This window comes from Schistocerca piceifrons, chromosome 7 (genome assembly GCF_021461385.2).
Source record: "Schistocerca piceifrons isolate TAMUIC-IGC-003096 chromosome 7, iqSchPice1.1, whole genome shotgun sequence".
NCBI lineage: Eukaryota > Metazoa > Arthropoda > Insecta > Orthoptera > Acrididae > Schistocerca > Schistocerca piceifrons.
Window position 1 is genome coordinate 95,422,228 of NC_060144.1, and position 12,949 is coordinate 95,435,176.

The following is a 12,949-nucleotide window of genomic DNA, read 5'->3' on the forward strand; positions in this document are numbered from 1 at the left end:
GTTGAAGTATTAGACTTGTATCTGGGAAGATGACAGATCCCCGACGAGCATTCAGATATAAACTGTGTGATCAAAAGTATCCAGACACCTGGCTGAAAATGACTTAAAAGTTCATGGCACTCTCCATCGGTAATGCTGGAATTCAATATGGTGTTGGCCCACCTTGCCTTGACTCTCACAGGCGTATGTTCACTCAGGTGCTAGAAGGAATCTTGGGGAAAGGCAGCCCATTCTTCATGAAGTACTGCACTGAGGAGAGGTATCTATGTTGGTGGGTGAGGCCTGGCATGAAGTCGGTGTTCCAAAACATCCCAAAGGTGTTCTATAGGATTCAGGTCAGGACTCTGTGCAGGTCAGTCCATTACAGGGATGTTATTGGCATGTAACCACTCCGCCACAGGCTGTGCATTAGGAACAGGTGCTCGATCATGTTGAAAGATGCAATCGCCATCCCCGAATTGCTCTTCATCAGTGGGAAGCAAGGTGCTTAAAACATCAATGTAGGCTTGTGCTGTGATAGTGCCACACAAAACAACAAGGAGTGCGTACCCCTTCCTCATAACATGACCACACCATACCACCGCCGCCTCCAAATTTTACTGTTGGCAGATGATGTTCACCGGGCATTCGCCGTACCCACATCCTGCCATCGGCTCGCCACATTGTGTACCGTGATTCGTCACTCCACACAATGTTTTTCCACTGTTCAATTGTCCAATGTTTATGCTCCTTACACCAAGTGAGGTGTTGTTTGGCATTTACCGGTGTGGTGTGTGGCTTATGAGCAGCCACTCGATCATGAAATCCAAGTTTTCTCACCTCCTGCCTAACTGTCATACTACTTTCAGTGGATCCTAATGCAGTATGGAATTTATGTGTGATTATCTGGATAGATGTGTGCCTATTACACATGACAACCTTCTTCAACTGTTGGCGGTTTCTGTCAGTCAACATGTGAGGTCGGCCTGTACGTTTTTGTGCTGTACGTGTCCCTTCACGTTTCCACTTCACTATCACATCGGAAACAGTGGACCTAGGGATGTTCAGGAGAGTGGAAATCTCATGTACAGACATGTGACACAAGTTAAACCCAATCACCTGACCACGTTTGAAGTCCGTGAGTTCCGCGGAGCGCCCCATTCTGCTCTCTCACGATGTCTAATAACTACTGAGGTCGCTGCTATGAAGTACCTGGCGGTAGGTGGCAGCATAACGCACCTAATATGGAAAACATATTGTAATAGTGTGCCCTGCCAGCGACACAATAACATACTGTCTTCCTCTCCTATTGATATGTCAGAAGTTAAAGATATAATTTAATCTTTGTGCCAATTAACTGCACTGCAAGCCAGTGAATATATACACCCAGGATAATGAGAGCGGCATAGCATTATTATCTGTATTTTGTCGTATATAAGAATGTGCGCTCGTCTTTTCTTTCTCTCTATAGTCGCGCGCCTTTCTGACAGCGTCTTACGTTATCAGACTCCTATTTTCTTCCATGTTTGTTCAAATGAACTGAAATTGTATTCCTGTTAGGAATTTGTTTAATTGTGCCATTACTATTGCCAATGGCGATTACCAATATGACTTTACTATAAACACTTTTTTCTTCCACTCCATAGCCGAGCTAAGATTATTATAAATAATTCTTTATTATGTCCAAAACTGTGAGATTAGAACGTGAGATGTCAGATGTCTGTATAAAAAACCTTACTTTGTGAAATAATAATTGTTTAATTTGGTATTTCTGCTTTCATTTCATAGGAACAATCATTTATACCCAATTTATAAAATATTACTGATTTTGCTTTACTACATTTTTTCTCATGTTGCCAACACGATACCCACGAAATTAAATTAAAACTGTTCTGAATTTCCTCATGAGGCGAGGAGACAGCTAATCATACCCCTGAGATCATAGGAAAGTAAATTAAACATTTTTCAGCATGTGAAGAGTCTATTGACCTTCACTTCAAACAGCAAAAAAAGTTAAAATAGATTAAGAAAGTGATTTTTGTGTGTGTGAGTGAAATATTTAAATTTATTTTACTTTTCATTTACTACATTTCCTCTTAATTAATTATTTATTTGATTTATTATTTATTTAATTTAATTATTATTAAACATCGGAAACAGTGGACCTAGGGATGTTTAGGAGAGTGGAAATCTCACGTATAGACGAATGACACAAGTGACACCCAGTCACTTGACCACATTTGAAGTCCATGAGTTCCGCGGAGCACCCCATTCTGCTCTCTCACGATGTCTAATAACTACCAAGGTCACTGCTGTGAAGTACCTGGCAGTAGGTGCAGCACAACACACCTAATATGAAAAACATATGTTTGAGGTGTCCGGATACTTTTGATCACAGAGTGTAGAAGAGAGGCAAATGCCGAAATTTTTCATTTGAAAAGGACAATGCTGATTTCATTACCTACTCTGAGGATCTACTCCATTTCTAATGAACGCATCGTCGTTCGAACACACTAAATTCCTTTTTTTCTTCCATTGCAAGAATAATGATACAGGGCAGGTTAATTCATTTTTAACTATTTCTCAGGAAGCTGCTTAAAAGTAAACACAGCATTGTGTTGTTTTCTGTATCGTCTAACTTTACTTGTAGGACCACTGACTAGTAATGTATTTCAGGATCAGTTATTGCAACTTAACTTAGATCCAACAATAAGTACAGTGCCCGAAGATAACAAAAGTGTTGCAAACCCAACAGAGATGAAAATGAAGATGGAAATTGGAGGAACAGATGATATTCAGTCAATTATAGATAAAATATTTTATCTGAAAGGCTTGTTGGAAGAAGCCAGCAAACATGCAGAGAAAACAGTTGATTTTCCAGGTCAGTGTAGGAATTATTTTTAATTATTTCAAATTGTGAACTGTTAAAATAGGACAAAATCAAGAACTACTGAAAAACTCTGCTTTTCTTTCAGTGCTGTGGAACCATGTCTCTGGCTTTCCTATTGATACTGTAGCTCAGCACAGAGCCTGCAAAGATGAATACAACTTACTGAAGCAAGAATTTGAGTTATATAAACAACAGAATCAACGACAGGTGCCAGCTAATCTGCGGTAGTAGTTATTATGTGAAACATTTATGCTTATGTACAGTTTAACACACAGTATTTAAATGTGTTGTCAACACTATATTGTTAATATTTTTGTTTTGTAAGAAATTTAAAATTCGAGTAGGAAAAAAAATGAAAGCTCCAAACAGTAAAACTGTGATGGCAGCTGTAGTTATTATAAGCTTAAATCACAGTAAGAGTCATGACAAAGACAGTACTCTTCAGGCAAAAACTCCTGTGTAGGATCATAACTTGTAAAGTTTAAATGAGTGTCACAGTCTTATCCTCCATGACCTGAAATAAGTCTCTAAACCTAAAATAATGTGGGTGTAAAAGAGACCACTCACTGAAGAGCAGACATTTTGAGTCATTGACAGGCATACAAAAAAGAATGAAAACTTCGGTAACTTTTGGAAGACATCCTTTGATGATTGAGTGTGCGCCCCCCCCCCCCCCCCCTCCACACACACACACACACACACACACACACACACACACACACACACACACCTGTGGCAAAGTTGTAAGAATGCAGAAGGGAAGGGTGGCAGGTACACAGGCTAGGCATGTGACACATGGACACCATTGTGCGGTGCACAGTGATGATGATTCAGATGTATAGATTGATAGTGGGCGACAGTACAGATAAAGGAGAAATTTTTGGGTAGAGAATGGGGGGATAGTGCCTTAGCAAAAATTGGGCCCCCGAGGATTATGTGGGCGAAGAGTGTGTTGTAAGGATAATGCCCATCTAGGTAGTTCAGATAAACTTGTGCTGGAGGGAGGAACCAAATGGCACAGGTTGTGAAATAGCTGTTGAACTTGGTGAGTGTGTCATGCTCAGCAACAAGCTGCTGAGCAAGTTGCCCGATTTAATTCAGTTGCATCTCATTACCATCATTTTGCTTTTGTTGATGTTCATCTCATAATCTCTTTTCAAGACTTTATCCATTCATTTCAACTGATTTTCTAGTTCTTCATTGTTTGTGTCAGAATTACAATGTCATTGGCAAACCTAAAAAGTTTTTCCGTAAAGTTTAATTTCCTTCACAGATTTCTCCTTGGTTTCCTTTACTGCTTACTCGTTGTACAGATGATTAAATAACATAGGGCATAGACTGCAATCCTGTCTCACTTCCTTCTCAACTACTGCTTTTCTTTCACATTCTTCAACCCTTACAATTACATTCTTGCTTCTGTACGTCAAAAGCTCTCTCTAAATCTACAAATATTATAAATGCAGGTTTTCCATTAATCTTCTCAGATAAGTTCTGCATCAGTATGGTCTTGTGTGTTGCTACATTTCTGTAGAACCCAAACTGTTTTTCTCTGATGTCACCTGCCTATCAATTTTTACATTCTTCAGTGCATAATTCATCAGTATTTTGCAGCTATGACTTGTTAAACTAGTGTTTCAGTAATAATTGCACCTGTGAGCGACTGCATTGTTTGGAATATGAATTATTACATTCTAATGTAACTCTTCTGGCTTTCCCGGCGAGATCTTGACATGCGGAATAATCGGGTCTACTGCCGTAAGTTTGTGTTGCTCTGGCACAATATTTCAGCCACATAATTTGTTGCCTTCTTCAGGTGCTACCTGAGACTGCCGTATTGGAGGATCTTGTCCAGTATTTATGCCCAGAGGGTGCTGGGTGCTCTCTTTGCCATCCGCACCCGCCTGGTGCTACTTGTAAGGTGTTGTCTCATCCCTGGTGCTCCCTTGGACATCCGTACCCGACTTGGTCGCTATCTGTGGCAGCTCTCTGAGGCGCATCCTGTGTCGGGCGTTCCGTTCACGGTCCGTGTTCCCCTGGTGCTGCTCCTGAGGTTTTGGCCCTTCCCTGGTGCTCCCACGGACGTCTGTGTCCGGCTTGTTCACCATCTGTGGTTGTGGCAGCTGTCTGGGGCCGGACCCACGTTTGGCGTTCTGTTCGTGGTCCGCGCACGCTTGGTGCTGGTCCTGGTCCTGAGGTGTTGGCAGTTCCCTGGTGCTCCGACAGATGTCTGCACCTGTCTTGTCCACCACCCTCTGGGCATAAATACTGGACAAGATCCTCCAATACGGCAGTCTCAGGTAGCACCTGAAGAAGGCAACGAGTTACGTGGCCGAAATATTGTGCCAAAGCGACACAAACTTCCGGCAGTAGACCTGATTATTCCACATATTACATTCGAATTGAAATCTGAGGGTATTCTACCTGTCTCTTATATATTACATGCCAGGTAACACAGTTTATCACAGCTGTTCCTTCTAAGGATCTCAATAATTCTGAGGAAATGTCATCTACCCCTGGGGCCTTGTTTCACTCTCATATGTTCCATTGCATCTTCATTTACTTCATATTCTGTCTCTCCCGGTCTCATCATCCTGCTGAATAATCCCCACATGGAGATCCAAATGGGGAACTATTTTACCTCTGTCCACAGCTCATGGTCTAGTGGCTAGCGTTGCTGCTTCTCAGTCATGGGGTCCTGGGTTTGATTCCCAGCCGGGTTGGGAATTTTTCTCTGCCCGGGGCTGAGTGTTTGTCTTATCATCATCATCATCATCATCATTCGTGACAGTGGCTTGCTTGAACTGTTTAAAAAATTGGACTGTGTAGAACCTGGGACATGGTACGGGCACTGATGTCCGCACAGTTGAGCGCCCCACAAACCAAATCTCATCATCATCATCATTATTTTATCTCTGGAATAATTTAGCGAGGTAGATGCCATAATTATCAAGTCATATAGTAGATATGCATGGCCTTGGGAAATATAACAGTTATACATTTCCCCTTTGCTTCAGGCATTCACAGTACCAAAATAGCAAGGGCATGTTGGCTGACGTTACAAGGCCAGATCATTCAGTCATCTAGACTGTTATCCCTGAAACTATTGGAAAGGCTGTTGCCCGCTTGAGGAACGATATGTTTGTCAGGCCTCTCAACAGATAATGTTTCAGTGCAGTTCCAGCTACGATTCAGCAATCTTTATAGCTGAGGCAGGCAAGCTATCACACCTGAGCAAGGTCCAGGGTTCATGGCTTTTCTGGAGCTAGTGATGACCACTTTTTTTCCACATATTTTTTTGCTATTGGCAATGCTGTAATTAAATTTTTGTTTGTTTATAGGTACACATCTGCAGTCCTGGTACACTTTGAAATTCTGACACTATAGTATTGTAACACACTGCTAAGGAGCCAAAAGAGAATGGCATAGCCAGTTAATAAAATGGATATGGGCTGCACAATTTGGTTTTGGCTTCTATGATGGTGTGCTTATGGTATGGTGGCATGGAGGCTACAGTGTGTACCAGGATTGCAGTCATGTACCTAAAGGGGAAAAAAAAGAAGAAATTAATTATGTAATTTGAATATAATAGAGGGAAACATTCCAGTGGGGAAAAATATATCTAAAAACAAAGATGATGTGACTTACCAAACGAAACCGCTGGCAGGTTGATAGACACACAAACAAACACAAACATACACACAAAATTCAAGCTTTCGCAACCAACGGTTGCTACATCAGGAAAGAGGGAAGGAGAGGGAAAGACGAAAGGATGTGGGTTTTAAGGGAGAGGGTAAGGAGTCATTCCAATCCCGGGAGCGGAAAGACTTACCTTAGGGAGAAAAAAGGACAGGTATACACTCGCACGCACACACACACATATCCATCCGCACATACACAGACACAAGCAGACTTTTGTAAAGGCAAAGAGTTTGGGCAGAACTGTCAGTCGAGGTGGAAGTACAGAGGCAAAGATGTTGTTGAAAGACAGGTGAGGTATGAGCGGCGGCAACTTCTCGTTATCCGCCAGGCCAACCTCCGCTAATTTCAAGTTGCTGCCGCTCATACCTCACCTGTCTTTCAACAACATCTTTGCCTCTGTACTTCCACCTCGACTGACATCTCTGCCCAAACTCTTTGCCTTTACAAATGTCTGCTTGTGTCTGTGTATGTGCGGATGGATGTGTGTGTGTGTGTGTGTGTGTGTGTGTGTGTGTGTGTGTGTGAGTGTATGCCTGCCCTTTTTCCCCCTAAGGTAAGTCTTTCCGCTCCCGGGATTGGAATGACTCCTTACCCTCTCCCTTAAAACCCACATCCTTTCGTCTTTCCCTCTCCTTCCCTCTTTCCTGATGAAGCAACCGTTGATTGCGAAAGCTTGAATTTTGTGTGTATGTTTGTGTTTGTTTGTGTGTCAACCTGCCAGCGCTTTCGTTCGGTAAGTCACATCATCTTCGTTTTTAGATATAATTATATAATTTAATTTTTTTGAAGTTGTATTTAAAACTTCATAAACATTCCTCATACAAATTTTGAAATTGTCTGCAGTTGTACGATGGTGTGCATCAGTGTATCAGAGGCTAGTCCAAAAATGGGAAAAAACAGACTCAAAAATTCTTTAAACAATTCTTTTACATATTCCAGAAAGATGCATTGTGCAGACAGGAGGTTACGTGGTTCATCAATTAATAAAAAGTATCAATTTATGTATGGATATGCCCACAGCCATTGTTCACTTTTTGAATACAAAAATCATTTTGCGAATTTCTGCTGTTTAATATTTTTAAAATAAATTTTTCTTTTCTTCATCATTCATTGGACATGTCACCATTTTCAAGTGCTAAAAAGTTGAAGTTCTGTCTATGCATCGCTGCCATTGGTGTAATAAGGGCATGCAAACGAAATTCAGCATTTCTGCATTACTCGCTATATAAGTAATGAGTACAAGTGCACCCTGTGCTAATAGCGAAGAAATTGACAGAACAGTTCACTTGTTTATATAAATATATATCATATCATGCATAACATATGCATGAAATAAGCACTGCAAATTCTTGCCCCCACATTGCAAATCTCATGCTGATTGCACCCCTCCTCACCTGTAATTCAAAGAATCTGCATCATTATTACACAAAAAGTGACTATTTCTACTGAAACCTTTTATATTAGTAACCCATCCTGCTTAGAATGGAGTAATATTGACTAAATTCTAAACATATGGACACTGCATACATTTTGCAGCTGTAATGCCCCAAAGATATAAGGAAAGGCTATTTCATGTGCATTAGCAGTGGGTATAAGTATTCGATAAAAGTTTTTCAAAAACTGACAGAAACAAGAGAAAAATTGAATAGTAGGGCCTTGTGCCTGGGATCCAGCAGAGTTTTATATTAAGACAACAAATACATGTTACACTTATCTATTCCTTCAGTGAACGTGGTGGAAGCTGAGAGAATAAATGCTGCCTCTTGCTGGGTAGGCAACACTTGTCTTTTGCTATTTCAGAGTGTCCAGGTGCTTCTCCTGCTGCTGTTGCTGCTGCAACATTTTCAGCAGAGCATGCTTTCATAAACCATGATTCTAGTTTCTGGAACTCTCATAATGTTGAAACAAGAAATAGTTGCTATTTGTATTCTTAATGAGTACAGAAACCAGTTTTGTGACAGCTACAATGAAATGTGCAGACAGTCCCTGTGTGGCTTGGTTGGGCTCCAAATATTGCACCAGTCTGGTCACTGAGTCTGTTGCATATGAACTGACCTGATTACTTCACTGAGCATTATCACTAAACTGCAGGTGGTGTCCAGTGCATCAGCAACATACATAAGTATTGATTTGACGTCACAGTCTGCAGGTGCATAGTCAGTCACCTGCCACCTATTGTGGAAGATGGCAGACACTCTTGGTGGGCTTACCAACTAATTCAGAGGTTGATATAGCCATTGAAAGCTGGGCATTGAGATAATGTGAACTATACTAACTCAGATTTGCCCATATGATTGCCTCCTCCACTTTTTAACATTCATAATAAAAATCTTGTTTATTGTTGATTGAAGAGATAACACTATTTGCTCCAGTACAATATGCTTCTGAAGATCTGACTGGATAAAAATATTGATTGCATGATGAGAAAATGCACAACATGCAGATTTTACTGTACAAAGACATGTGAAAAATTTAATTTTCACTATACTTACTTCTCTTTTATATTTATGTTGTCATTTATTTTCTAATTTTTGCAGAAATGAAGATACAGAACTGGAGATAAGCAGTCTTAAAGGTCAAATAAAAAGTTTAAAGGAGAGGATTCGTATATTGACTACACAGCTTGAAGATGTGGAAAAAGAATACAAAGAAGAAATTGACCATCTTGAAAAGGTAAATCATTACTAAGCTTGTTGTTTTTGTTAATTATTACTATTTTTATTATTATTATTATAGTATTTTTTATATTATTGACAAACGCCCCCCCCTTCTTCTCTCTCTCTCTCTCTCTCTCTCTCTCTCTCTCTCTCTCTCTCTCTCTCTCTCTCTTTCTCTTTCTCTTTCTCTCTCTCTTCCCCAACTTGCAGCAAGTTGCAATTTTGCTGTGCTCTTCTCTGGCTGACAGTAGCTTCTGTTCCCTCTACTTGCCCATTGTCTCCACACAATCTCTTTCTACGTCCACACCTATACTCTGCAAACCACTGTGAAGTGCATGGCAGAGGGGTGCCATAGAAGGGAAAACAAACATTTTGGGAAAAAATGGCATGCTTTCCATCAAAGTTAAGTTATTGACACTGATGTTGTTTTATTTTTGGTAATTTATGTGAAACAGTCACATGTTCATTACACAATGCAGTAGCTTTTTCTGACCTTTGTTGGTCAACCTCAAAGTGTCAATAGAAAGAGACACAGGACCATTACCGAATCTATAAATTTACCAAGTAACTCTATAGATAATGATACAAAACTATAATTTTATTCTTTTTCATCATTATGCACCATCATCCTCCCACCCACTTCACCTAACACAGCTAGTTGTTGACCGAAAGCTCAACAGCATTTGTTTGTGTTGATCTCTTATTGCCACAATACCTTCAATTTTTTACATTACAAAGGTTATTATAGAAGGGAAAACAAACATTTTGGGAAAAAATGGCATGCTTTCCATCAAAGTTAAGTTATTGACACTGATGTTGTTTTATTTTTGGTAATTTATGTGAAACAGTCACATGTTCATTACACAATGCAGTAGCTTTTTCTGACCTTTGTTGGTCAACCGCAAAGTGTCAATAGAAAGAGACACAGGACCATTACCGAATCTATAAATTTACCAAGTAACTCTATAGATAATGATACAAAACTATAATTTTATTCTTTTTCATCATTATATACACATTTATTACCAATAAATGAACCATAGGTGCAGCAGCAATGAAAGTCGCTCTCATGAATAGGTAGAATCACACTCTGTTACAGAATTTAGTGTGTTACCGGATGGTGGCAGCATGTTGTTAATAAAATAAAATTTATTGGTGACAAGAAGAAGAAGAAAAAAAAAAAAAACAGTACCATTGCAGACATAAAAGGTAGTTGAATGTACAAGCAAAATGTTACAACTGAGCAAGTTGAAGCTGTGCAGATTACAACAGATTGGACAAGGTTTTGCAGCAAAATGCACACAATAAATACAAGGTTTCTCACAAAGGGACGTACACCGTTTGTATTTTAATAACTTGAAAATGTATAACAAAAACTATGGATTTTTAAGTGATATAGATAGTCACGACATTACTGATGATCTCTTACTGTTAGATCTGTTCAGAATGTCCTCCATCAGCACCAATACAGTATCTGAAACATTTCAGAACTAATCAACATACATGTGTTATGGTTCCCATTGAAATGGATTGTAATCCAGTGTATGTGACTTTCTGATGCAGACAATATCCTTCGGTTCCTCTCAGAAAGAAGTCTAATGGAATTAGATTGGGAGATCCGGGTGGAAACTCAACACTTCCTCATTGACCTACCCACTTCTCAACAAATGTTTCATCCAGGAATTGCCACATCATAATGGTTATTTGACAGGGCACCATCATCCTTTTTTTAAAAGGAAGGGGGGGGGGGGGGTGTCATTACCTCCTAATGATTGCTTTCTTTTTGTATGCATTCAGCATCTTACTAGATTCCTCTAAACACTGGAAGCAGTGAATGGCCAAGAAGCTAAGTGAGGATGTATAAGGGGTCAGGTAACTTATGGAAAAATTTTGTACTTAATATTTAGTGTACTGTTTGTTACTTAAGAATAGGCAGTATGTAGAGCAAAACTGAAATTGTCAATGTTTAATTCAGATTTTATTTGAAAGTTGTTAATTTGTAACATTAAACAGAGGAATGTTGATAAAAAAATACAGATTTATCATACAGTGTTAGAAATTGCAATTTATTCAACAGAAAATTTAATTATATATAAATGCTGGCAGGTCGATAGACACACAAACAAACACAAACATACACACAAAATTCAAGCTTTCGCAACAAATTGTTGCCTCATCAGGAAAGAGGGAAGGAGAGGGGAAGACGAAAGGAAGTGGGTTTTAAAGGAGAGGGTAAGGAGTCATTCCAATCCCGGGAGCGGAAAGACTTACCTTAGGGGGAAAAAAGGACAGGTATACACTCGCACACACGCACATATCCATCCACACATACAGACACAAGCAGACATATTTAAAGACAAAGAGTTTGGGCAGAGATGTCAGTCGAGGCAGAAGTGTAGAGGCAAAGAAGTTGTTGAAAGACAGGTGAGGTATGAGTGGCGGCAACTTGAAATTAGCGGAGATTGAGGCCTGGCGGATGACGAGAAGAGAGGATATACTGAAGGGCAAGTTCCCATCTCCGGAGTTCGGATAGGTTGGTGTTGGTGGGGAGTATCCAGATAACCCGGACGGTGTAACACTGTGCCAAGATGTGCTGGCCGTGCACCAAGGCATGTTTAGCCACAGGGTGATCCTCATTACCAACAAACACTGTCTGCCTGTGTCCATTCATGCGAATGGACAGTTTGTTGCTGGTCATTCCCACATAGAATGCGTCACAGTGTAGACAGGTCAGTTGGTAAATCACGTGGGTGCTTTCACACGTGGCTCTGCCTTTGATCGTGTACACCTTCCGGGTTACAGGACTGGAGTAGGTGGTGGTGGGAGGGTGCATGGGACAGGTTTTGCATCGGGGGCGGTTACAAGGATAGGAGCCAGAGGGTAGGGAAGGTGGTTTGGGGATTTCATAGGGATGAACTAACAGGTTACGAAGGTTAGGTGGATGGCGGAAAGACACTCTTGGCGGAGTGGGGAGGATTTCATGAAGGATGGATCTCATTTCAGGGCAGGATTTGAGGAAGTCGTATCCCTGCTGGAGAGCCACATTCAGAGTCTGGTCCAGTCCCGGAAAGTATCCTGTCACAAGTGGGGCACTTTTGTGGTTCTTCTGTGGGGGATTCTGGGTTTGAGGGGACGAGGAAGTGGCTCTGGTTATTTGCTTCTGTACCAGGTCGGGAGGGTAGTTGCGGGATGCGAAAGCTGTTTTCAGGTTGTTGGTGTAATGATTCAGGGATTCCGGACTGGAGCAGATTCGTTTGCCACGAAGACCTAGGCTGTAGGGAAGGGACCGTTTGATGTGGAATGGGTGGCAGCTGTCATAATGGAGGTACTGTTGCTTGTTGGTGGGTTTGATGTGGACGGACGTGTGAAGTTGGCCATTGGACAGGTGGAGGTCAACGTCAAGGAAAGTGGCATGGGATTTGGAGTAGGACCAGGTGAAACTGATGGAACCAAAGGAGTTGAGGTTGGAGAGGAAATTCTGGAGTTCTTCTTCACTGTGAGTCCAGATCATGAAGATGTCATCAATAAATCTGTACCAAACTTTGGGTTGGCAGACTTGGGTAACCAAGAAGGCTTCCTCTAAGCGACCCATGAATAGGTTGGCGTACGAGGGGGCCATCCTGGTACCCATGGCTGTTCCCTTTAATTGTTGGTATGTCTGGCCTTCAAAAGTGAAGAAGTTGTGGGTCAGGATGAAGCTGGCTAAGGTGATGAGGAAAGAGGT

General features: G+C 40.9%; 1 protein-coding gene across 1 annotated transcript in view; it reads left to right on the forward strand.

The window, feature by feature from the left end:
• LOC124805277 (GRIP and coiled-coil domain-containing protein 1) overlaps nucleotides 1-12,949 on the forward strand; it is a 106,750-nt gene that overhangs the window by 81,629 nt on the left and 12,172 nt on the right. The window contains exons 8-10 of the mRNA XM_047265789.1: nucleotides 2,656-2,860; nucleotides 2,955-3,093; nucleotides 9,106-9,241. Coding sequence (XP_047121745.1) covers nucleotides 2,656-2,860; nucleotides 2,955-3,093; nucleotides 9,106-9,241 — 480 coding nt within the window. The remainder of the gene's footprint in view (nucleotides 1-2,655; nucleotides 2,861-2,954; nucleotides 3,094-9,105; nucleotides 9,242-12,949) is intronic.